Genomic DNA, 26691 nt, shown 5'->3' on the forward strand with positions numbered 1-26691 from the left:
ACAGTACTTGGTTAATATACTCTATAATCCCATTATTCTGTAGCCAGCATAGCAACAACATATTAAGCTTGCCTATAGCAACATGTCTGTAGAATGTAAACAATATGTATAGTAATCATTCTATACAAGTACTTGGTCAATATACTCTATAATCTTATTATCCTGTAGCCAGTAATTCAACTCATCACATACAATCATAAAGATGGGGCCAAAACAATATTTAATAAGAGAGAAGACCCATGCAGCACAGAAGCATCACCAGATCTTGAAAGATTATCAAAAAGATATATTCAAGGCAGGAGAGGCAGATCACAAGGCACACTATAACATGCTGAAGAGAATTCAAGCAAAACATAAGTAGTATGCACTCTCAGTAGTTTGCATTGAATTATATTGACATTCATTGCAGGCAGAATAGCAGCAAGAAGAATCACAAGATAATTAAAGATAAAGTCATTAAAGAGTTGATGACCAAGCAATTTATCAAGAGCAAGTCAAAGAAGTACCATGAGCACCAGCTCATGATCTCTCAGCAAAAGAAGAGAGAGAAAGAGAAGAAGTATTATCAAGAAGAGATTACAGAGATTAAGAATAAAGCTCAGCAGAAAAAGAAGATAGAATTCAAAAGTAACAAAATTTAATAATAGTTCTGATATATTTAGGTCAAAACAAGCCAGATACAGCATTCTATTGCTGCATATAGAGAGGCCCAATTCTGCCAAATGATAGCCAGGCTTGAGGTTAAGATCATGACCCATGATTATGATTATCTTGCTGCAGTCAGTGTGTCAAGAGAGAGAGTTGAGAAGGAGATGAGGAGATTCCTAAGCTAATTACAGAGTTTAAGTGAAGACAACAACAGCTCATCTGCTCCAGAGAAGATAGAGAAAGATGATTTTAAGATTGTGGTGTTCTCTGATAAGAATAATAAGAAGGACAATGAGATGGAGGATAATTAGATTATTGATGTCTAGGAGAGAAAGTTAGGTTTTTAGTTCTTTTTTCATATTAATTTGAGAATGGGGTGCCATTAAATTGGCAAAATGTTTTATTTTCCTGAAGAAGAATGTTCCATTTTGTAGAAGAAGAAGATTTTGTAGTTGGTTGCTGTACTTACAGAGTAAAATGAGACTAACTATCTAGAGATTATCAAATTTTGCATGGGCTCTGACCACATTTTGTTACTTTTTTGACTAAGACAGAACTTAGAGAAAAATTAATTTAATTGTAAAAAAAAAAAAAAAAAAAAAGAAAAATCTAATGGCTGAAGCCAGCAAACAAGCAAAATCTACAGAGATTTCTTCAGAATTGACTATAGTTCAACATGAAAAAAAACAATTTGTATTATGGAAGAAGCTGCACCATAAGTTGTTTATTACTTGATGATTGACTACTGAAGCTGCTCAGTTGGTTAATAATAAGAAGCATGGTGACCCCAACTGAAAGGCAAAGCAACATCATTCTGATTTTTGGTCAAAATTTGATCAGATGGCAGAGCATTCTAAGAGCACTCCAGAAATGATTTGCAAGCATTGTCAAATCTTTCTCAGTCATCCAAGCTTTTCTCAAAATAGTACAAGTGATCTGAAGAAGCATTTAACAAGCAAAGATTGTACAAAAACTAATGACAGACAGGGTAACACTCTGGTTAACATGATAGTAGATCATGGATTCTAATTTTCCAAATGTAACAAATTTTAGTAACAGTCCTGGTATCTTAGCAACAGTTTCCAAAGCATTCTCAAACAGATTCAGATCTGCCTGTTTCTGAATGTAATCAAGACAATTTTCCTCAGCAGCTTGTGCAAACATTAATATTCTTGAATCTCTTATTTCATGCTATTGAGAATCCAGTATTCTGTACATTAATAACCATGCTCAACCCTGCAATAGCTTTACAGATACCCACACAAGGAACATTATATCAGATTATGAATGATATGTACAATCAGCTATTCCAAAATCTTCTTTTTGATTATAATCCAACAACCAAGGTATCTCTGGCAGTGGATAATTGGACAAGTCCCAATAACCTTGTCTTTATGGCAATTAATGGTTATTACATTACAAAGAATTGGGAGTACCATGAGTATTTACTGAGTTTTGAAAGTTTAGAGAGTGCTCATACTGGCAAGAATATGGCAGAGATTCTCTAACAATCACTAGCAGCATAAAGACTTAAGAGTAATCTTCTTGCAATTACAAGTAACAATACATCAAACAATAATACCATGCAAGCACATCTTACATATCAGTTGAGGCCAGCATTGCAGTAGTTGAATAAGACAACTGATTGAAATGCAGAGAGTGGGACAATACTCTGTCTTGCTTATATAATTTAACTTGTGATTCAAGAGCTGGTTTGTAATCTCAAGATTCAGCCAGACAATAATACTCTACTTACTATCTTTAATAAGAGCTTAATTACTGATAATCTAGCATCAACAGACACATTTGCAAATACTCTTAGAAAGATAACAAAATTTGATAACAGTCTTGATATACTTGAGTTGATTTATTAATCTTTGCTTGACAATAGATTTGTCTTGTTACCAATGCAATCAATACCTTCCCCCAACTTGCTGCACATTTCTAAGAACATTAACAAGAGAACCAGCACAAGATGATCCAAGATATTCACACAAGATGGAATTTCATCTATAAGATGTGTGTTTGTGTCTTGTTGCTTTAACAAGCTGTGGACTTATGGATTCAGGACTCATCACCAAAATATCAAAGACTTCACTTATTGGATCATGACTGAAAGCAGCTAGAGTATATGATTGAACTGTTGCAGTCATTTAGTTAATTTACCAAGATACTGTCTAAAACAACAGGCCCAATAATTCATCTGGTATGGGCAACATACAATCATCTTTTCCAGTATTTAGAAAGAGAGAAGGACAAAGTCCAACAGTTAACAACAAGAAAGAATATTCAAGAAGCTATTAAAGCTGCCAACTTGAAATTCCAGAAATACTATAGTGATACTGAGCATTCAAAGAGTGAGCTGCTAGCTGTAGCTGCTGCCCTCCATCCATCACACTGCATGAGAGCATATAATTCAGAGAATTGGACCAGTGATGTGTGTGAAACATACCAACAATATATTTTGAGATTTTACAAAAAGCATTATGAGAAATATGAACAGTCAAGAGAAGTAATACTTAATGTAAATGATATATGTTTGTTATAAGTATTATTCTGATTTCTTCTCTGCTAACTTCTCTAGAATATTGAGCAAATGATTTTTGAGAGACCCCATCAAAGACAAGCAAATTTCCAAAATGAAATGGAGTGATATTTAAATAACAAGAATTTGACATCATCTCAAGCTCTAATTCTGGAACAGTAGAGAATGCTAGAGTCTGATTTTCCAACTATTGCTTGGATGGCAAGGAACATTCTGACTATATTTTTAACAGAAGTTGGGGTAGAACAGATTTTTAATATTGCTCAGAATACATATTATTATTAATAATCACAGCTTCATGCATCTATAATCAAGAAGATCATACTGCTTAAACATGGAGATAAGATGCATATACTGAATAAAGCACTCATATTACATAAGAAGTTGGTCAAGGAAGTCATCCAAGATAATCAAGATAATCAAGATACTCCAGAGATTGTATGAGAAGAGATTGCAAGCCTGCTAAATCCACTACTTAATCCAGATGAGAAACAGAAAATATATCAACATTATTAATAGATGATAGACTCAAGTAGCTAATAGCTTGCAATATAATCTAATTATGCAAAAAGCATTACTAAATTTCAGTACTTTTCCAAAGTTGAATAAATTGATAAAATTATGTTAGAACCATTATCAAATTTTGTTACTTTTTGACAACACAAATGGACCAGGGTTTCTGGTCCCATTCTACACTTTACTGGTCCCATCCCATATATAATATTGAAATCCCAGTTCTATTCTATTTTGTCATGTCAGATTCCAGGCCTGTTCTACTAGCTAGATTTTGATCCCAGTCCCAATGCCATCCCAATCCCAGTTCCCACAGAACTGTCCCAATATGCTGTTAAACAACCTGGTCCCATTCCATTAAGCTGAGCTTCAACCTGATCCCATCCTCAGGACAGGAATTGGGACAGGAATCTGGGACTGGGACAGGAAATCCCGGAACCAGATACCACTCTAGATGTCAAGAATGAGCTTCATATTGTTGGTGTTGACTGTAATGCACTTATAGTGCATCATTGCCATAACAGAGTCTATATTACTTAGTATAATTATTGGTGCCATTGCTAAGAGTGACTTATACTTAAACAGAATGCACAAGATTACTTCAGCTGTCTTCTGAAGTAACTCAATGGCAGTATGTTGCCAGTGATATTTATATTCTTGATGACAGGACAAAGTAATTTCCCAAACTAATTACTGGAATGGGGCCACTGGCAAGATTAGCTTGATAGAGCTCTGGAAGTGATGGATTTTCTTGATGGCATCTATTTTCACTAATTAGCATCAAGACTGTTATCAAAAATTGTTACTTTTTGATATATGAGTGCTGGTCTTCCAATTTTGAATGAGAGGGTGAGGGCAGAGATTCTCCTGGTCAAAGTTGGCCAGGTCAACATCTTTATTGGCTTTATGTCAATTGTCCTGCTTCAGGGCCCATTCTTTCAATATGGTCTTGTGCTGCTTCTCTTCAGCTGTGTGAAATGAATGTGCATGAGGAAAACTAACATCTTGTCAGTAAATAATGTACACCAGAGCAGTATTCTGCAAGCACTCATCTCTTAATGTGACCTATTTTGTTGCAGTATATGTTTGTTGTACACATGGATGTTGAAGTGCAGTAAATAAAAAGATGATTGGGGGGGAAAGAGGAAGAATTATTAATGTTAGCCCTGAAGAGAAAGAAGAAGAAGAGAAAGAGAAAGAGAAGAGAAGAGAGACTGATCTGATGTTATTATTCTGTAGTCAGTATAGCAATAATATGTTGATCTTGCCTATAGCAATATGTCTGTAGAATGTAAACAATATGTATAGTAACCATTCTACAGTACTTGATCAATACACTCTATAATTCCATTATTCTGTAGCCAGTATAGCAACAACACATTAAGCTTGCCTATAGTAATGTGCCTGTAGAATGTAAACAATGTGTATAGTAATTATTTTATACAAGTACTTGGTTAATATACTCTATAATCTCATTATCCTGTAGCCAGTAATTCAACTCATTGCATATGATTGTGAAGATGGGGCCAAAACAATATTTAATAAGAGAGAAGACCCATGTGGCATGGGAGCACTGCCAGGTCTTGGAAGGCCATTAAAAAGACATATTCAAGACAGAAGAGATGGATTGCAAGGCATGCCATAACATACTGAAGAGGATCTGAGCAAAACATAAGTAGTATGCACTCTCAGTAGTTTGTGTTGAATTATATTAATATTCATTGCAGGCAGAATAGCAGCAAGAAGAATTACAAGATGATTGAAGATAAAGTCATTAAAGAGTTGATGGCTAAGTAATTTGCCAAGAGCAAGTTAAAGAAGTACTATAAGCACCAGCTCATGATCTCTCAGCAAAAGAAGAGAGAGAAAGAGAAGAAGTATTGCTGAGAAGAGACTATAGAGACTGAGAATGAAGCTCAGCAGAAAAAGAAGATAGAATCCAAAAGTAATGAAATTTAGTAATGATTCTGACATATTTAGATTAAAACAAGCCAGGCACAGCATTCTATTGCTGCATGTAGGGAGGCCTAATTCTGCCAAATAATAGCCAGACTTGAGGCCAAGATTATGGCCTATGGTCATGATTATCTTGCTATAGTTGGTGTGTTGAGAGAGAGGGTTGAGAAGAAGATGAGGAGATTTCTGGATTAATTACAGAGTCTGAGTGAAGACAACAACAGTCCATCTGCTTCAGAGAAGGTGAAGAAAGATGATTTTGAGATTGTGGTGTTTTCTGATGAGAATGATGAGAAGAACAATAAGATGGAGAATGATTGGATTATTGATATCTAGAGGAGAAAGTTAGATTTTTAGTTCTTTTTTCATATTAATTTGAGAATGGGGTGCCATTAAATTGGCAAAATGTTTTATTTTCCTGAAGAAGAATGTTCTATTTTGTAGAAGAAGAAGATTTTGTAGTTGGTTGCTGTACTTACAGAGTAAAATGAGACTAACTATCTAGAGATTGTTAAATTTTGTGTGGGCTCTGACCATATTTTGTTACTTTTTTGACTAAGGCAGAACTTAGAGAAAAATTAATTTGATTATGAAAAAAAAAAAAAAAGAAAGAAAAATCTAATAGCTGAAGCCAGCAAATAAGCAAAATCTACAGAGATTTCTTTAGAATTGATCATAGTTTAATATGGAAAAAAACAATTTGTATTGTGGAAGGAGCTGCATTATAAGTTATTTATTACTTGGTGGTTGACTACTGAAGCTGCTTAGTTGGTTAATAATAAGAAGTGTAGTGATCCCAACTGGAAGGTAAAGTAATGTTATTCTGATTTTTGATCAAAATTTGATCAGGTGGCAGAGCATTCTAAGAGCACTTCAGAGATGATTTGCAAGTATTGCCAAATCTTTCTCAGTCATTCAAGCTTTTCTTGAAATGGTACAAGTGGTCTGAAGAAGCATTTAATAAGCAAAGATTGTACAAAAACTGGTGATGGACAGGGTAACACTCTAATTAACATGATGGTAGGTCATGGATTCTAATTTCCTAAATGTAATAAATTTTAGTAATAGTTCTGGTGTCTTAGCAACAGTTTCTGAAGTATCCTCAAACAGATTCAGATCTGTCTGTTTCTGAATATAATTAAGACAATTTTCTCTGGCAGCTTGTGCAAACATTAATATTCTTGAATCTCTCATTTTGTGCTATTAAGAATCCAGCATTCTGCACATTAATAACCATGCTCAATCCTGCAATGGCTTTACAGATACCCACATGAGAAACATTATATCAGGTCATGAATAATATGTACAATCAGCTATTCTGAAATCTTCTCTTTAACCATGACCCAACAATCAAAGTATCTCTGGCAGTGGATAATTGGACAAGTCCCAATAATCTTGTCTTTATAATAATTAATGATTATTACATTACAAAGAATTGGGAGTACTGTGAGCATTTACTAAGTTTTGAAAGTTTAGAGAGTGCTTATACTGACAAGAATATGGCAAAGATTCTTCAACAATCACTAGCAGTATAGAGACTTGAGAGCAATCTTCTTGTAATTACAAGTGACAATACATCAAACAATAGTACCATGCAAGCACATCTTACACATCAGTTAAGGCCAGCATTGCAGCAGTTGAACAAGATAACTAATTAGAATACAGAGAGTAGAACAATACTCTGTCTTGCTTATATGATTTAACTTGTAGTTCAAGAGCTGGTTTGCAATCTCAAGATTCAGTCAGACAATGATACTCTATCTACTATCTTTGATAAGAGCTTAATTACTGATGACCTAGCATCAACAGACACATTTGCAAATACTCTTAGAAAGATAATGAAATTTGGTAACAGTCTTAATATACTTAAGTTGATTTACTAATCTTTGCTTGACAATAGATTTGTCTTATTACTAATGCAATCAATGCCTCTCCTCAACTTGCTGCACATTTCCAAGAATATTAACAAGAGAACCAGCACAAGATGATTTAAGATGTTTGCACAAGATAGAATTCTATCTATAAGATGTGTGTTTGTGTCTTGTTACTTCAACAAGCTGTGGACTTATGGATTCAGAACTCATCACCAAAATACTAAAGGCTTTGCTTATTAAACCATGACTGGAAGCAGCTAGAGTATATGATTGGACTGTTGCAGCCATTCAGTTGATTTATCAAGATACTGTTCAAAACAACAGACCCAACAATTCATCTGGTATGGGCAATATACAATCATCTTTTCCAGTATTTAGAAAGAGAGAAGAACAAGACCCAACAGTTAACAACAAGAGAGAACATTCAAGAAGCTATCAAAGCTGCCAACTTGAAATTCCAGAAATACTATAATGATACTGAGCATTTAAAGAGTGAGCTGCTAGCTGTAGCTGCTGCCCTCTATTCATTATGCCACATGAGAGCATATGATTCAGAGGATTGGACCAGTGATGAGCATGAAACATACTGACAATATATTTTAAGATTTTACAAAAAGTAGGCTGGTATTCAGGACCAGAACAGAATCCCATTTCCCATTGAACCTGGTCCCAGTCCTGAATTTAGAAACAGCCAGGATCCCAAATATGAAATCTCAGTCCCATGTCCCATTCCACTCAAGAGCTTGAGATCCCATTTCTATCTCTATCCCAGAAATTATTTCCCAGTCCCATCCTCAAATAGAAAATTATGTCCCACATCCCATTCCAGCAGAGATGGTAGACTCCCATTTCCTATCTCAGCCAGATCTATAGTGGGACTGGGATGGGACCAGAATTCCCAGTCCCATCATGTTAAATTCATAGAGAAGAGTCAAACTGATCAAATTTTGTGTGGACTGTTATCAAATTTCATTACTTTTTTGATGAAGGCAGAACCTATAGAAAAATCAATTTAATTGTCAAAAGAAACAAAGTATTAAAACTAACTAATGACTGAAGTCAGTAAACAAACAGAAACTATCTAAATAACAAGTTAATTATTATCATCATTATCTTTATCATCATCATCATTCTTCTTCTCTCTCTTCTTCTTCTTCTTCCACTTTTTCTTCTTCTTCTTCTTCTTCTTCTTCTTCTTCTCCTCCTGCTCCTCCAGAACCAGCTTTGTGAACCAGACAGAGACTCTAATATCCACCATTTGACAGGTGGAGACCCTGACAGTGCTGGAGGGAGGCAGAGAGATAGTGGTGGATGATGGCAGTGGTGGTGGAGCAGCAGCAGCAGTAGTTAGTGGGGCAGGAACAGCATGCAGACAGCAGATAGTGACAGCAGAGGCAGGGTGATCAGACACATCAATCAGACTGAAATAGTTCAACTCAATTTTGGCACCAATGCCAAGAACAAGCTTTATATTATTAGTGTTGACTGTAACACACTTACAGTATGCTATTGCCATAACAGAGCCTATATTACTCAGTATAATTATTGGTGCCATTGCTAAGAATAACTTACACTCAAACAAAGCACACAAGATTGCTTCAGCTGTCTTCTGAAGTGACTCAATAACAGTATATTGTCAGCAATATTCATGTCCTTAGTGACAGGACAAAGTAATTTCCCAAACCAATTGCTGGAACAGGGCCATCAGCAAGATTAGCTTGGTAGAGCTCTGGAAGTGGCAGATTTTCTTAATGACATCTATTTTCACCAATTAGCATCAAGACCATTATCAAAAATCATTACTTTTTGACATACAAGTGCTAGCCTTTCAATTTTGAACAGAGGGACAGGGGTGGGGATTCTTCTAATCAAAGTTAGCCAGATTAACATCTTTATTAGCTTTATACTAATTGCTCTTCTTCAGAGCCCATTCTTTCAATGCAGTCTTGTGCCACTCCTCTCCAGCTGTATAAAATAGACATGCATGGGGAAAACTAATATCTTGTCAGTAAATAATGTGTGCCAGAGCAGTATTCTGCAAGCACTCATCTCTTAACATGACCCATTTTGTTGCAGTATATGTTCATTGTATGTGTGGACATCAAAGCACAGTAAATAAAAAGATGGTTGGGGAGGGGGAGAAGAGAGGAATCATCAACATTAGCCCTGAAGAGAAAGAAGAAGAAGAGAAAGAGAAAGAGAAGAGAAGAGAGACTGACCTGATGTTATTATTCTGTAGCCAGTATAGCAACAACATGTTGATCTTGCCTATAGCAACATGCCTGTAGAATGTAAACAATGTGTATAATAACCATTCTACAGTACTTGATCAATACACTCTATAATTTCATTATTCTGTAGCCAGTATAGCAACAACATATTGAGCTTGCCTATAGCAACATGTCTGTAGAATGTAAACAATGTGTATAGTAACCATTCTATACAAGTACTTGATCAATATACTCTATAATCTCATTATTCTGTAGCCAGCAATTCAACTCATTGCATACAATCATGAAGATGGGGCCAAAACAATATTCAATAAGAGAGAAGACCCATGCAGTACAGGAGCACTGCCAGATCTTAAAAGATTATCAAAAAGATATATTCAAGGCAGGAGAGGCAGATCACAAGATATATCATGATGTGCTGAAGAGGATCTGAGCAAAACATGAGTGATATGCACTCTCAGTGATTTGTGTTGAATTATATTGACATCCATTGCAGGCAGAATAGCAGCAAGAAGAATCACAAGATGATTGAAGATAAAGCTATTAAAGAGTTGATGGCCAAGTAATTTGCCAAGAGCAAGTCAAAGAAGTATCATAAGCACCAGCTCATGATCTCTCAGTAAAAGAAGAGGGAGAAAGAGAAGAAGTGTCATTAAGAAGAGATTACAGAGACTGAGAATGAAGCTTGACAGAAAAAGAAAATAGAATCCAAAAGTAATAAAATTTAGTAACAGTCCTGACATATTTAGGCCAAAACAAGCCAGGTGCAGCATTCTATTACTGCATATAGAAAGGCCTGATTCTGCCAAATAATAGTCAGACTTGAGACTAAGATCATGGCTTATGATTATAATTGTCTTGCTGTGGTTGGTGTATTGAGAGAGAGGGTTGAGAAGAAGATGAGAAGATTTCTGAGCTAATTACAGGGTCCAAGTGAAGACAACAACAGTTCACCTGCCCCAGAGAAGATGGAGAAAGATAATTTTGAGATTGTGGTGTCCTGTGATGAGAATAATAAGAAGAACAATGAGATGGAGAATAATTAAATTATTGATATCTAGGAGAGGAAGTTAGGTTTTTAGTTCTTTTTTCATATTAATTTGAGAATGGGGTGCTATTAAATTGGCAAAATGTTCTATTTTCCTGAAGAAGAATGTTCCATTTTGTAGAAGAAGAAGATTTTATAGTTGGTTGCTGTACTTACAGAGTAAAATAAGACTAACTATCTAGAGATTGTCAAATTTTGTGTGGGCTCTGACCACATTTTGTTACTTTTTTGACTAAGGCAGAACTTAGAGAAAAATCAATTTAATTGTGAAAAAAAAAAAAAAAAAAAAAAAAATCTAATAGCTGAAGCCAGCAAACAAGCAAAATCTACAGAGATTTCTTCAGAATTGACCATAGTTCAATATGGAAAAAAACAATTTGTATTATGGAAGAAGCTGCATTATAAGTTATTTGTTACTTAATAATTGACTACTGAAGCTGCTCAGTTAGTTAATAATAAGAAGCATGGTGACTCTAACTGGAAGGCAAAGCAACATCATTCTGATTTTTGGTCAAAATTTAATCAGGTGGCAGAGCATTCTAAGAGCACTCTAGAGATGATTTGCAAGCATTGCCAAATCTTTCTTAGTTATTCAAGCTTTTCTCAAAACAGTACAAGTGGTCTGAAGAAGCATTTAATAAGCAAAGATTATACAAAAACTGGTGACAGACAGAGTAACACTCTGATTAATATAATAGTAGGTCATGAATCCTAATTTCCCAAATATAATAAATTTTAGTAACAGTTCTGGTGTCTTAGCAACAGTTTCCAAAGCATTCTCAAACAGATTCAAATCTGTCTGTTTCTGAATGTAATCAAGACAATTTTCTTCAGCAGCTTGTGCAAATATTAATATTCTTGAATCTCTCATTTTGTGCTATTGAGAATCCAGCATTCCACACATTAATAATCATGCTCAACTCTGCAATGGCTTTACAGATACCCACATGAGGAACATTATATTAGATTATGAATGATATGTACAATCAGCTATTCTAAAATCTTCTCTTTAACCATGATCCAATAATCAAGGTATCTCTGGCAGTGGATAATTGAACAAGTCCCAATAACCTTATCTTTATGGCAATTAATGATTATTACATTACAAAGAATTGGGAGTACCATGAGCATTTACTGGATTTTGAAAGTTTAGAGAGTGCTCATACTGACAAGAATATAACAGAGATTCTCCAACAATCACTAGCAGTATAGAGACTTGAGAGTAATCTTCTTGTAATTACAAGTAATAATGCATCAAACAATAATACTATACAAGCACATCTTACACATCAGTTGAGGCCAGCATTGCAGCAGTTGAACAAGATAACTAATTAGAATGCAGAGAGTAGAATAATACTCTGTCTTACTCATGTAATTCAACTTGTAATTCAAGAGCTGGTTTGCAATCTCAAGATTCAGTCAGATAATAATACTCTACCCACTATCTTTGATGAGAGCTCAATTACTGATGATCTAGCATCAACAGACACATTTGCAAATACTCTTAGAAAGATAACAAAATTTGGTAATGGTCTTGATATACTTGAGTTGATTTACTAATCTTTGCTTAACAATAAATTTATCTTGTTACTAATGCAATCAATGCCTCCCTCCAACTCACTGCATGTTTCCAAGAATATCAACAAGAGAATCAGTACAAGATGATCCAAGATGTTTGCACAAGATAGAATTCTATCTATAAGATGTGTGTTCATGTCTTGTTGCTTCAACAAGCTGTGAACTTATGAATTCAGAACTCATCACCAAAATACCAAAGACTTTACTTATTGGATTATGACTGAAAGCAGCTAGAGTATATGATTGGACTGTTGCAGCCATTCAGTTAATTTACCAAGGTACTGTCCAAAACAACAGATCCAATAATTCATCTGGTATGGGTAACATACAATCATCTTTTCCAGCATTTAGAAAGAGAGGAGGACAAGGCCCAACAGTTAATAACAAGAGAGAACATTCAAGAAGCTATCAAAGCTGCTAACTTGAAATTCCAGAAATACTATGGTGATACTGAGCATTCAAAGAATGAGCTGCTAGCTGTAGCTGCTGCCCTTCATTCATCACATCACATAAGAGCATATGATTCAGAGAATTGGACCAGTAATAAGTGTGAAACATACCAACAATATATTTTGAGGTTTTACAAAAAGCATTATAAGAAATATGAACAGTCAAGAGAAGTAATACTTGATGTGAATGATGTATGTTTGTTATAAGTATTATTCTGATTTCTTCTCTGCTAACTTCTCTAGGATATTGAGCAAATGATTTTTGAGAGACCCCATCAAAGATGAGCAAATTTTCAAAATGAAATGGAGTGATATTTAAATGATGAGAATTTAACATCATCTCAAGCTCCAATTCTGGAACAGTGGAGAATGCTAGAGTCTGATTTTCCAACTGTTGCTCAGATAGCAAGGGACATTCTGACTATATCTTTAACAGGGGTTGGGGTAGAACAGATTTTCAATGTTGCTTAGAATACATGTCATTATTAATAATCACAGCTCCATGCATCTACAATCAAGAAGATCATGCTACTTAAACATGAAGATAAGATGCATATGCTGGATGAAGCACTCATATCACATAAGAAGTTGGCCAAGGAAGTCATCCAAGATAATCAAGATGATCAAGATACTCCAGAGATTGTACAGGAAGAGATTGCAAGCCTGCTAAATCCACTACTCAATCTAGATGAGGAACAGAAAATACATCAACATTATCAATAGATGATAGACTCAAGTAGCTAATAGCTTGCAATATAATCTAATTATGCAAAGAGTATTACCAAATTTCAGTACTTTTCCAAAGTTGAATAAATTAATAAAATTATGTTAGGACTGTTACTAAATTTTGTTACTTTTTAATAACACAAATAGACTAGGGTTTCTGGTCTCATCCTACACTTTACTGGTCCCATCTCATATACAATATTGAAATTCCAGTCCTATTCCATTTTGTCATGTCAGATCTCAGGCCCATTCTACTAGCTAGATTTTGATCCCAGTCCCAATGCCATCCCAATCCCAGTTCCCACAGAACTGTCCCAATATGCTGTTAAACAACCTGGTCCCATCTCATTAAGCTGAGCTTCAACCTGATCCCATCCTCAGGACAGGAATTGGGACAGGAATCTGGGACCAGGACAGGAAATCCTGGAACCAGATACCACTCTAACAAAAAGCATTATAAGAAATATAAACAGCCAAGAGAAGTAATACTTGATGTAAATGATGTATGTTTGTTATAAGTATTATTCTGATTTCTTCTCTGCTAACTTCTCTAGGATATTGAGCAAATGATTTTTGAGAGACCCCATCAAAGATGAGCAAATTTCCAAAATGAAATGGAGTGATATTTAAATAATGAGAATTTAACATCATCTTAAGCTCTAATTCTGGAACAGTAGAGAATGCTAGAGCCTGATTTTTCAACTGTTGCTTGAATGGCAAGGGACATTCTGACTATATCTTTAACAGAGGTTGGGGTAGAATGAATTTTTAATGTTGCTCAGAATACATGTTATTATTAATAATCACAGCTTCATGCATCTACAATCAAGAAGATTATGCTGCTTAAACATGGAGATAAGATGCATATGCTGAATGAAGCACTTATATTGCATGAGAAGTTGGTCAAGAAAGTTATTCAAGACAATCAAGATAATCAAGATACTCCAGAAATTATATGGAAAGAGATTGCAAGTCTGCTAAATCTACTACTCAATCCAGATGAGAAACAGAAAATATATTAATGTTATCAATAGATAATAGACTCAAGTAGCTAATAGCTTGCAATATGATTCAATTATGCAAAAAGCATTACCAAATTTTAGTACTTTTCCAAAGTTGAATAAATTAATAAAATTATGTTAGGATTGTTACTAAATTTTGTTACTTTTTGACAACACAAATGGACTGGGGTTTCTGATCTCATTCTATACTTTACTGATTCTGTCCCATATACAATATTGAAATTCTAATTCTATTCCATTTTGTCATGTCAGGTCCTGGGCCCATTCTACTAGCTAGATTTTGATTCTGGTCCCAATGCCATCCCAATCCCAATTCCCATGGAACTGTCCCAATATACTGTTAAACAATCTGGTCCCATCTCATTAAGCTGAGCTTCAACCTGATCTTGTCCTTGGGATGGGAATTGGGACAGGAATCTGGGACCAGGACAGGAAATCCTGGAACCAGATACCACTCTAACTGCAGCTAGAGAGCTTATTTATATAATTCAGAAGCTCTGTCTCCTGTATATCAGAAAGCTTTTTCTTATATTAAAAGGCCACTTCATTCTGAGCAAGTTGCAAGCCTTTATACTGTCAGCACAGGATCTCTTGATTAACTGAGTAATTTCTTGTGGTTACAGCATAATTTGGCTTCTTCTGCAATTCAAGATCTTCAATCACAAGCTTAATCACTTCATTGTTGATCATGTTGTTGCATATTGAATGTTGAACATTGGAGCAATTTGATGGTGGAAGATTTGGCTCATTTAGTGGTGTGGCTCGTTTAGTGGTGTGGCTCGTTTAGTGGTGTGGCTCGTTTAGTGGTGTGGCTCGTTTAGTGGTGTGGCTCGTTTAGTGGTGTGGCTCGTTTAGTGGTGTGGCTCATTTAGTGGTGAACTACCTTAATACTAACATAGTGGTTAGTTAGCAGAATACTCTGTACTCCGTATGTTTTTTAAATATCTTGAGAATTTATATAATGTTGCTAAGAAAATTTCTGACAATTTCTTTTAACTTTTAAAGCAGGAATTGTAAGTTCCAAAGTTTCTTTTATTTTTATTGCAAACTCGTGGCATCTTTACATGTCAAAGTGCGTAGATTGGTAAATTAGATATACAACACTTGGATTTGGTGAGCTGGGAAGTATAAACGATTACCTAAGCTATAACGCCTTTGCTGGTTACATGCAGAGCGGGTAACGGAGGACAGAGTTCGGGGACGACTCCGGAGTAATTCCTCCGTACCTCAAAGTTCTGTTGGGGTTGTTAACGCCCAGGCAAGCATGTCGTCACTCCATCTTGGCAGGATATCTCCCTTCAAATGCACCACCTAACGGTCCTTTCTCATAACAAAGTCTATGCATGGATGATATATGATGACACCGTCTCAATGGAAAGACGATATCTGCACCTCTCAGCTCGCCATGGTGGCCTATGCGATCTTTCTTCTTCTGCCTATCTTCTCACCGGTTGTTTTTGCAACCGGCTTAGAAAGTCATCGAAATCTTCAAGTCCATTTTGTTCAGCCGGAGGATCGAGGATTCCTTCCGCAGCGATCACCGCAAGGTCATGAGTTTGTGCGTGATTTTCTGCGCCCTTTTTTTTTGCCGGTTCTTTTTTGGTTTTTTCTAACCCGAACCTATTATCAGGCGTTACGCCACATCTTTCATCACGGCACGTATCAATACCCACTTCTACATAAACGGCTCGATGTTAACCCCGAAACGAAAATATGGGTGGCTTCTGAAGATGGCGCGAAACTGGAGTTTTCTCCCCATTTCCGGGTGTCGTCACAGCCCTCCCGGATCCAGCGGCTTACCGATCGACGTGTTCAGGTGATGGAAGCCCGACTCTCAGCTGCAAGGACGCCAGAAGTATTCAGCACTTTATCCCCGCCAGTATGGACGATAGATGAATTGCCTGGACCTAATATATCCGATAAAACGACGGTCCTTAACCTCGCCAAGATGACCGCAAATGCATATATTATGGAACCGGGAGCAGAGAGATGGGAGGACGTTTCCGGTCCATTTAACCAGTCATTAAGCTTCGGATGGGAAAAGGACGGCCTCCGTGGCCATATATATGCCGATCAGACAAATTCAACAATTATCATCGCATTGAAAGGAACTTCCGCCGCGTTGTTTGACGGTGATGAAACTACCACAAATGACAAAATCAATGATAATTTGTTTTTCAGCTGCTGCTGTGGTCAGGGAGGTCAATATTTCTGGAGACAGGTTTGCGACTGCTATTCTTCCGCCTATACTTGCAATTCAACATGCTTGGTCTCGGCTCTTGTGACTGAAAACCGGTACTATCGGGCCTCCCTTGATCTCTATGCTAACGTGACGGATATATACCCGAATTCGACTGTATGGCTTGCTGGTCATTCTCTTGGGGGTGCGGTATCGAGTCTCCTCGGGCTGACTTACGGTTTACCCGTTGTAACCTTTGAAGGAGTCCCCGAAGCCTTACCTGCTTCACGACTGGGCCTACCGGTGCCTCCAGGAACCGACCCCAATACTCCACAGGCGCGTGAATATACTGGCGCCTATCATTTTGGCCATACAGCTGACCCGGTATATATGGGCACGTGTAACGGAGCCACTTCCTTCTGTACCTTGGCGGGTTATGCCATGGAATCAGCTTGTCATACCGGGCAAAGATGTGTTTACGACACTGTTGGAGACCTGGGTTGGCGTGTGGGTATCGGGACGCACAGGATTCTCAACGTGATCAGCGACGTCATCGAAAGATATGAAGATGTCCCGACTTGCGTAGCGGACACGGAATGTCGTGACTGTGCTCTATGGAAATTTTTTGAGAGTAATGGCTCACATCCAATTCCACCAAGCAGCTCAACAACGTCCCCCACGCGAACGCGGACGTCGACTTGTGAAACGCCGGGATGGTGGGGTTGTCTGGATAAAACGACCACAACTGGAACAACTACGAATGTAATCACTACCTCAACAAGCACATGCAAGACCCCAGGATGGTTTGGTTGTAAAGATCCCACAACTACCTCTTCCGTCCCATCCGCCACCCCTTCTCCAACTCCAATCATCACCTCAATTTCCATGCCTACTCCAACCAGTACTACATGCGAAACTCCGGGGTGGTTTGGCGGCTGCAACGATCCCCCTACCACTGCGACGAGTAAACCTAACTCGTCTTCCCCTTCAACTAGCACCACCTGCACCCATCCGGGTTTCTTTTGGGGCTGTTGGGATCCCACCAGCTCGTCGGAGACGCCCACAGCAGCATTCTTCTCCACCGCAAGCCATACAAGCTGCGCTTCTAAAACCTGGTTTGGTCGAAGTTGCACAACCCCAGCTCCCCGGTGACAGTTTCGCCACGTCAAAGTGAAAGCTCAAAGTAGACCGGATAGTCGGGGAGAGATGGACATCTCAAAGAATAGGGCTGATTAGACGACTCCTCATTAGCCTATGCGTGATGATGTTATGACTTTGCCGCCGTGGTGCCTTGAACCAATCTATTGCTGCTGTGTGTTTTGAATATACCTCTTTTTCCTCTGAGGCGTTTTGAGAGCGGTTATGCCCATCGGATTTTAAATATAGCGCGATGATATATTGCTTGTGAATGGCGCTATTTCGGGCAGATTGCTTTGGAAGAATATGGACTCTTATTGATTATTTGTTTAGATTTACAATTATATATGTTCAAGAAACTCCAATGCAAGAAAAAGGGAGTTGCCAACCATCTTCTCACCCTTGGGTTCCTGGAAGGATCCTCTACTTTTTTTCGTTGGGATCAATACAGAGACAATTTTACTTGACGGAGTACTTATCTTCAGCGATCCAGATCTAACTACACATCGTAGTTTCAATTTGGTGCGATTATTTTTTTTTTTTTAAAAAAAAAAAAATTGTACCATGGCTTTTGTCCTAAGCTTGGTAGATACTCAGCACACAACCCACACCGTTGTGCCGAGTATGTTCTCCCCAATGCGGCAAAGAAAAGATGAAAGTGACAAGATAGTTCAAGGGGCGGGCCTCTGAAATTACTTTTTGTCACCTGCCAACAACAGAATCCTGCCCCATTTTCCTCCTGCAGATTTTGAGTCCGTCTCGGTGATGGAATGGTTAATTCATTAAACTGGAGCACTTCTTGTGTGCAGGATACGAAGCGCCACGCCAACAGAGACTAAAGATCCGCGAATTCTCGTGGTGTTGTTGAGCATTATTGAAGCTTGGCCTCGATAAACTAAGTGCGTGACATTGCGGTTGTTAACTCCGTGCTGTAAGTACGGAGTAGACATGGTCGGCGTTTGTAGCACGGCTGCGGGGGGGTTCAAGACTTGATCTACAGTTAAGGGAGCTAACTACCTGTCACAATCGCTAGTGATGCCCCTAGCAGTCGGGAACTACGCTATGTGGAATCATCATTAGGGTAGGGGAGAACTCTTGCATCCTTGGATTCGAAAAATTCTTCTTGAGTAACAGCAGCGTCAGAAAACACATTTAAAATAAGGCTTTCGTGGTCTTCTTTGAACCCTGCTCGTTGGAGCTGTGCAGCATAAATCCAGTTGTCTCGCCGAGTGGTTGGGTCATCGACTATTGAGATCAAGAATTTTAAAAGGAGCAGCTCCAAGACAGTGTCAAAATCTGGCTTGCTAAGTGATTTTTGGCTTCCTATGAATTAAATAGCTATGGAGATTGCCTTCATCACAATATCTGGCAAGTTCACTTCTCACAATGTGTCCTTTGCAACATGGATTTCCTTTTGTCCTTGGAACTGACAAGATGCAGATTCTTCTCAAGATGCTCGAATACGATATGTTTCCAATTCAATCGAGGATCTTCTTGGATATCAGCCCCATGAAGTCATCAACAGGTCTGGATGGGAATTTTTACATCCAGATGAAATTTCACTGGCAAAAGGGATTTATCAACGTGCAGTCCGTCAAGACAAAGCTGCAGCGTTGAACCATTTCCGTGTCAGACACAGAGCGGGCTTTTGGGTTTCTTGCGAGTGCGTATTTACCGTGGTATGCAACACTCTTTTCGCACGGACGACAGTTTGCCGAGAAGGATTAAAATGTAAAAGTAAGCACATGTGCAAACCGTAACTTGTCTATACCGGATATTAACAACCAGCCAAAATTCCTTTCGATTCGAAGAGCGTGTCGCTGCTAGTTATGTGGTGAGAAGGCTTCTCTCCTCTTCGCCATACGATCCCCATTATCGTATGGTCTGTTCTCTTTCCAGCAAATTCTCACGGTCATCAAATTCTTCGGTTCCTGAACCACGTGCAGCCTTGGTTCTAAATCGGTTTACCCGGTCCTCGACTATCGTTTTCGCGACTAGTAATGTAGCAGAGATCCTAGGTGTAACTCCAAACCAGCTTGTTTCACGGAGCTTTTATGCCTTCGTGGAAGAATGTTGTTTGACACAAGCGGCCCGATGTCTGGAGGAAAGCAAAATGCATGACACAATTGCATACCTGCGCGTTCGGTTACGAACTATGCCTGCGGAATACGATGATGAGCCTGAAGTTATTGAAAAGGTCGACGAACTCATTGGAAGAAATGGTTATGAAACCGAAGGTGGCTCTCCCGTATACTTGCCCGGCACGATCATTAGGGATAGTGATCGGAATCCTTGCAACTTCCGCCAACACGACCTCCATTGCAAAACATGCAGTACGACATCGGAAACAGCTCAGAGCGCTCGGGAATCCTCGTGGCCGGGAACGTCACGGCATGCGGAAATCGAAGCCGTAATTACTTGCGCATCGGATGGCATAATCGTTGCTCTAAGGCGTGCCCGACCACTCATCCCAGGGCTTATCCCACCGGAGAGCTAGTCAGTGTAAGCAAACGATGTATCCAATTTACACTCAGCGAGTCGGCCAGCCCTCGACTAACGTAGTGTCAAAAAGGCTTTAATGCGAGCCACCATAGAGTTTCATAGGGGAAAATTTCACTTTGAATGTGTGAGCCAGCAGGAGGCGTTAGCAGTTATAAAGGGCCCTCCGTCTCCCAATTCCATGGGTCGTCATGCGCTTTTATATTAGAAGACCAAGATCTTCAAGTTTTGGGGAATAGAGTAGTAACTGGGTGATGTTGACATGTCAAAAAATAGTTCATGGCCTAGCGTTTCTACTCCATAATGATATTCGCGGGTTCGATCTTCCAGCATTAATGGATGTAGAATGACCAGATAATGCTTAACTATATATGTACAATGCTTCGATAGGGATAGCAAGAGCATCATCCTGGGCCTTTTTCTTGCGGCTATGCGACAGCTCCATGCTAAATACTCTGTACCTCGTTGGTTTGGTAACTAGCTTTTTTCCCTTCAGCTGTGACGTAAGAAGTTACTGACTATTTAATTAACTACTCCGTAGTAAACGAGTTACTCGTGATCACGCCAAGCCTCTGGGCCTGAAGTTTATTTGTAAGCATATGCTCCGTACTCCGTAAACAAGGTTTTAAGACCTGGGTCCTAGGGCAAAGACTTTTCTGCTGGTCGGCGATGGAAAATACTTTCCCGCCAATGCAACTGTCCTCTGCTTTTGCCTCTCAGAAATCCCCTCGCCCGTTTGATTTGGATTTTTCTGCGCCTAACAGTGGCCACCGGTACTCCGTACAAACTCCTAAACTCGATGGCAAAACCGCGAAATGTTATCAATTCTCTGTGGAGCTGCCATCTCCAGCCATGAATTGCTTTGAAATCAAATCCCCACCCGCGCAGTGCAGCGCCGGGTTTCATTGTGGGCAGTCTCGCCTTCGGGGACAGAGATCGAGCGAAGTTCCGATAATATATAATAGTGAAATAGTAGAAAAGATATAAAGCCATAACACCATATCTGTAGAATCTCGGGAAGTGCCATTCTGTTGTTTCCTCTTGTTCTCGAGAAAGAAACTCGCGCACCCTCTCCTCTCCCCTTTTGCACCGGTCTTCCCCCCGAGAAGCAGTCCGATAAATCTCAAGTTTTTATCCAGCATCATGGTATCTATACCGAAAACCGTTGCTCTTGTTATTGGAAGTACACGAGTTCCTCGTGTCGGATCTCGTGTGGCGTCTCTCCTCCTCGACAATCTCCGGCCGAAAGCCGAAAAGTCCAACATCAAGCTCGCAACCGTTGATATTGCTGAATTCAAACTACCCGTTTTCGACGAGAATGTGATTCCAGCAACAGTTCCTGCAAAAGCATCGTTCGCCCATGATCACACCAAAGCTTGGAGTTCCGAAATGGAAAAATACGACGGGTATATTGTTTTAAGCCCAGAATATAATTTTGGACCACCTGGAGGTCTCAAAAACGCCATTGATTATTTGTACAATGAGATCAAGGGGAAACCCGTTCTCATCGTTACATACGGAGCAAAGGGGGGCATTTTCGCGTCCGAGATGTTGGACAAAATCTTTAGCGGGATGGGGTTACAAGTTTGTGCAACGCGGCCATCCCTACCTTTCCAGGGACCAGATATCGCTTCCGCTATGTCAGAGGGGATACTGGCTGATGCGACGAGACAGGCGTGGGATCAAGGGAGGATGACAGAAATTTTCAAAGGGTTTACCGAGTTGGAGCAGGCGCTCAAGGCGAATTCAGCATGATCAGTGGGGTTCAAAATTCAGTCAGTCTAGATATGCTGCTTCAAGCATTTTCATCATTTGGGATCCTGTTTGGAGTTATCTGGGAGCACCTGTGCACATATTACATTAGATGTGGGATGGATACACCATAGGTGCAAGAAATGGGGAGTACCTACTTGCAGTGGATATAATTATAACATGCTTCATCCATAGAAGTGTTGAAGGGTGAATTTTGTTCCTGTGGGTGTACATATTGAAAACCATGGTTGGACCTTGGACAGAGGAATAGTATCCATTGTCCGCAATTATGTTGCGAACAGGTACTCCGAACCGTGCATACACAACGACGTGGTGACCTTGTGGCTGGTGATTGGTTGGAACAACTTTCGACCCTGTCCCGAGCAAGTTGCCAACTAACTAGCTCACGGCGGGAAGCGCCCTTCCTGACATCTCACACCCGTGCACACAAGCCCCGCGAGTACAAATCGCACATGGCGGCATCAGAAACTCTGACTCGATGAACTCTGGCTTTGCGATCGAACATCTTATCGTGATGCCGGGTACCTTAAAGCTTACTCTGTCGCCCTGCTGGCCCCTGTACGGTCCTGCAAGCGGTGAACAGGGCGGCATAAGACAATCACTGGGACAGGAGGCATATGCTACCATTGAGACCGGGACGTCTGATTTCTCCGCTCTGCTGCAAGATACATGTAGCTCCATCCCCGCCATGTCAGTGGCATGTGTTCATTTGATAGGACGAAGCTCAAATCCAGTTTTGTGTGTTTCCGCGGCGAAGATCCAGTCGCGGAACCATCTTACCCAGCACCATTAAATTGGATTTGATTCCCTCAGCCCCTATCGTCCTTCTTTTTGTCTCTAATATTTTGTGCTCCTTGATTCTCCTGTTGCCAGCCACGCCAACATCCTGCCTGGTCGACTTTGCAGCAATCATGCGCATCGTTGGCAGCATCTTCTCACTCCTAGGCCTACAAGGCCCCAGCACCTTGTACATTAAAATTGCCGCTGCTGGCATTTTAGTGGTGGGGTTCATTTTTTTCATATTCTTGCTTAATATTCGCAATCCAAAGACAAACTGTAATGGCTTTCTGTTCTCATATGCCACTTTTTTTTACGCCAACTTCCTCAAACCATTTAACTTTGCAGAAGGGAGGAGTCAGAAACATGCGCTGGAAAGTTTCTACGGAACGCAGGTGGCTATCATCCGAAGAAGAGATCGATCTATGCAACAAGAAGTCCTGAGCCGCTAATCTCTAGTCAGGCCAATATCTATGATTCTACCCGCAAACGTCTTCTCAAAGGTAGAGAAGATATGCTCGGGTTGCTGGCTGGCCAGTTGGAGTTCCAAGCTAGCCAGAAAAACGACCCTCAAAAAAAGCTGATTTGGGTGGATGTGAGTTAATATTCCGTGTACGCATAGGACGCGGTTACTTACTGTAATCGAAAACAGATCGGTGGTGGAACCGGGTATGCTTGAAAGCTGGATATGGTTCCAGGGCCGTTTTTAACAGTTCCCCAACAGTTACAACATCGAGGCCATGGCCGCGTTTGTGCCTGTTGAAACCTTTTTCAGCCATGTATATCTGGTTGACCTCTCGCCATCGTTGTGTGAAGTTGCGCGACAAAGATTTGCCCGGCTTGGATGGAAAAACGTATCCGTAGTCTGCCAGGATGCACGGGAGTTTCGCCTCCCTACTGCGCCCAGTGGACATGGAACTAGCTCAGACGATATGAAGGCGAATTTGATAACCATGAGCTACAGCCTGTCTATGATTCCTGGTGGGTTTTCAATGCATCGCTTAAACCTAAAGCCATTTGCTAAGGGTTGGATGCTTGGTAGACTATTACAGTGTTGTTGACTCCTTGACCTCGCTTCTAAGTCCATCGGGAATTGTCGGCGTATGTGATTTTTACGGTGAGCACCAGATCTCTTCCTAGAGGAATTTAGCAGCTAATGGGCACAAAGTACAAAGCATTGTTGATTTATCAGCCAGAAATTATACAGGTGGTTCATTTAATCGCCATGTCAATTGGCTTGGAAGGGTATTCTGGCGCGCCTGGTTTGATGTTGACCGGGTTGGACTCGAGCCGGCGCGAAGAGACTACCTTGAATACCGATTTGGAACGGTCATATCTTCTAGCGAAAGAAACTATCTCCTCGGTGGTATTCCATACTACATATTCATTGGATGCCACAAACAAAGTACGGAAAACCCCGAGGCATTGGCGAAGCTCGATGCTGCTTACACGGAATCACCTTACCTCTCGCCCACACGTCACCGCAAAGAGTTGTCCAAAGCAGTTGAGCAAAGCGTTCCCGGGATAAGATCCAAAGCATACGAAGCAGCCATTGTCAATCTAAGCTCCAACTTGCCGCTACCTTCGTCGTTCTACCAGCATCACCATTGGAGGATCTGGTATGATGAGCTTCATCCCAAACATACCCAGTTCAATAATGAATATATCTACGCTTTCACGTGGGAGGACCCCCGGGTTGACCACCGATTACTGAGAATTAGTAGTGACGACGTGATTTTGGCCATCTCAAGTGCTGGCGACAATATACTTGACTACTTACAATACAGCCCGCGAAAAATCCACGCCGTGGACCTCAACCCGAGCCAGAACCATCTACTTGAGCTTAAAGTAGCAAGTTTCACGGCTTTGAGCTATCTTGATGTCTGGAAGATATTTGGGGAGGGCAAACACCCTCACTTTAGAGAACTCCTGCTTTTTAAGCTTAGTCCTCATCTCTCCAGCCAAGCTTTTCAATTCTGGTTAGACCACTGCAACGTTTTTACCTCTACCTCTGGAAAAGGTCTATATGAGACTGGTGGCTCACGTTATGCTCTCAAAATGGTTCGCTACCTTTTCAACATCTTCGGATTGAACTCTGAGGTTAAAAGGCTCTGTGAGTCACAAACCTTGGACGAACAGCGTGAATTATGGCCACGGATTCGAAACATATTGCTGAGTAAACCACTGCATTGGGCCGTCGTTGGGACAGAGTGGTTTGCATGGAAAGCGGCGGGGGTCCCACCACCCCAGAGGAATATGATAATATCTGATTACATGGCGAGAAATGGCCTATCTGGTGGGGTAAAACAATCATCAGATGTCAGCGGTCAGGCTATATGGGAATATGTCGTTGACACGCTGGATCCCGTTGTCAACCACACATTAATCAGCGACGATAACTACTTTTATTTCCTATGCCTACAGGGCAAATATTCAAGGCGGTATGTTCCCTAGCACCGTACCCAAAATTCAGTGCTTACAATGCGCAGTTGTCACCCAAGCTATTTAACACCCAAATCACACTTGAAGTTGTCCACTCCGGGAGCTTTTGATGGCTTGCGTATTCATACAGATGAGATTAACGAAGTTATCGCGAGAATAACTCCTGGAACGCTTACTATTGCTGTGGCAGGTTTAAATTTTACTCCCAACCGTTCCATACTAAATCTGACTCTGTGAACTTTAGATAATGGACTCGATGGATTGGTTTGATCCGGAAGGTACCGCAGCAGCTTCACAGGCAAGAGCATTCAATCAAGTCCTTAAAATGGACGGTCGTATCCTACTACGGTCCGCGTCGATTGAACCCTGGTATATTAAAATTTTTGAAGCCAATGGATTTTCAGCCCGGCGTGTAGGAGCTAGGTTTCCCGGATCATGCATTGATCGGTGAGAAAAAATATTTTCCCCTATGTTGAGCCGATTCAAGCGGTCGTTCTGACAACAAACCCGCAGTGTGAATATGTATGCATCGACGTGGATTGTAACGAAGACTGTGGAGTTGTTTCTAAATTCTACAGAATCAGTACGCCCGCTGAAACAGAGAACTATTAGTGTCTCATCAAGCAGTGTGGATGATCTCGAAATCTGAATTTGCATGGGCAGTATTCCTCATACTTCTGAGAAACGTTTTGCGGGGGAGTCTGGAATCATGGTTCTGTTTTTACTATGAGCTCGACTTTGCTGTGCACGGATTATGCGTCAACGCTTCAATAATCAACTCTCCCCCAAAATTCCAGCAAAGCTTTGTCTGTTATTTACGGCAGTCTGTGTACACGTATGCATGTCATGAGCAAAATACGTCAACTGGTGTCTTGCAGACTGCACTCCTCGGGGAACTTAGGTATAATGCTCCATAACCAGCTACATATAGTACCTACGTCTAGATGTCCTTAGTCATGGAGAACTGTTAACCAAATTGACACCTTTCTTGGAAATTTTTGATTTTTCCATGCAAGGTGCACACTGAGTCTGCAGATACAAAGAGATTGTCATTCTTTGTCCTTGATAGTGCTGATCCAGGGGCAGTGTGCTTGGAGCCGACGCTCGCCAATATCCCTTTCGCCTTTCCAGCGAGGGCAAGTCCTTAGCCTACATCGCCTCCCTCCCCCACACGGGTAAGTTCCGAGTCGTTTGCCACTGCATGCAAAGGAGGAACGAGTCATCTCGGGCACATGAGTTAGAGTTCCAGCACCCGAACCCACGGGTCGGGGTCCCTTTCCTGCCTAGCGCCTTC

At 40.1% G+C, this 26691-nt stretch overlaps 4 protein-coding genes across 4 annotated transcripts; all 4 read left to right on the top strand.

Moving 5' to 3' along the window:
* The first annotated feature begins 15932 nt into the window (after positions 1-15932).
* On the top strand, positions 15933-18300 carry ATG15 (Putative lipase atg15). The gene is made up of 2 exons (XM_003071818.2): positions 15933-16148; positions 16221-18300. Exons 1-2 carry the CDS (start codon positions 15945-15947, stop codon positions 17919-17921), a joined length of 1905 nt encoding a protein of 634 aa, XP_003071864.1. The 5' UTR covers positions 15933-15944; the 3' UTR covers positions 17922-18300.
* A 1211-nt stretch (positions 18301-19511) lies between these two features.
* Positions 19512-20733, top strand: D8B26_003701 (uncharacterized protein). Its single transcript, XM_066124239.1, has one exon. The coding sequence runs from the start codon at positions 19786-19788 to the stop codon at positions 20401-20403; it is 618 nt and encodes a 205-aa protein (XP_065980318.1). The 5' UTR covers positions 19512-19785; the 3' UTR covers positions 20404-20733.
* Positions 20734-21044: 311 nt separating this feature from the next.
* D8B26_003702 (uncharacterized protein) lies at positions 21045-22246 on the top strand. Its single transcript, XM_003071817.2, has one exon. The coding sequence runs from the start codon at positions 21549-21551 to the stop codon at positions 22158-22160; it is 612 nt and encodes a 203-aa protein (XP_003071863.1). The 5' UTR covers positions 21045-21548; the 3' UTR covers positions 22161-22246.
* A 439-nt stretch (positions 22247-22685) lies between these two features.
* On the top strand, positions 22686-26357 carry D8B26_003703 (uncharacterized protein). Its single transcript, XM_066124240.1, has 9 exons — positions 22686-23350; positions 23419-23550; positions 23608-23624; positions 23680-23936; positions 23998-24072; positions 24124-25396; positions 25445-25583; positions 25642-25844; positions 25911-26357. The coding sequence occupies exons 1-9, from the start codon at positions 23090-23092 to the stop codon at positions 26044-26046; spliced, it is 2493 nt and encodes an 830-aa protein (XP_065980319.1). The 5' UTR covers positions 22686-23089; the 3' UTR covers positions 26047-26357.
* Positions 26358-26691: the final 334 nt, after the last annotated feature.

Source organism: Coccidioides posadasii, chromosome 2 (genome assembly GCF_018416015.2).
Source record: "Coccidioides posadasii str. Silveira chromosome 2, complete sequence".
NCBI lineage: Eukaryota > Fungi > Ascomycota > Eurotiomycetes > Onygenales > Onygenaceae > Coccidioides > Coccidioides posadasii.

Excerpts from the sequence above, each read along its gene's own strand:
- ATG15 (XM_003071818.2), top strand. The coding sequence starts at position 15,945 with ATGATGACACCGTCTCAATGGAAAGACGATATCTGCACCTCTCAGCTC. Across the intron at positions 16,149-16,220 it reads CACCGCAAGGTCATGAGTTT|GCGTTACGCCACATCTTTCA; the intron begins GTGCGTGATTTT and ends ACCTATTATCAG.
- D8B26_003701 (XM_066124239.1), top strand. The coding sequence starts at position 19,786 with ATGGTCTGTTCTCTTTCCAGCAAATTCTCACGGTCATCAAATTCTTCG.
- D8B26_003702 (XM_003071817.2), top strand. The coding sequence starts at position 21,549 with ATGGTATCTATACCGAAAACCGTTGCTCTTGTTATTGGAAGTACACGA.
- D8B26_003703 (XM_066124240.1), top strand. The coding sequence starts at position 23,090 with ATGCGCATCGTTGGCAGCATCTTCTCACTCCTAGGCCTACAAGGCCCC. Across the intron at positions 24,073-24,123 it reads CGGCGTATGTGATTTTTACG|TACAAAGCATTGTTGATTTA; the intron begins GTGAGCACCAGA and ends ATGGGCACAAAG. Across the intron at positions 25,397-25,444 it reads CAGGGCAAATATTCAAGGCG|TTGTCACCCAAGCTATTTAA; the intron begins GTATGTTCCCTA and ends TACAATGCGCAG.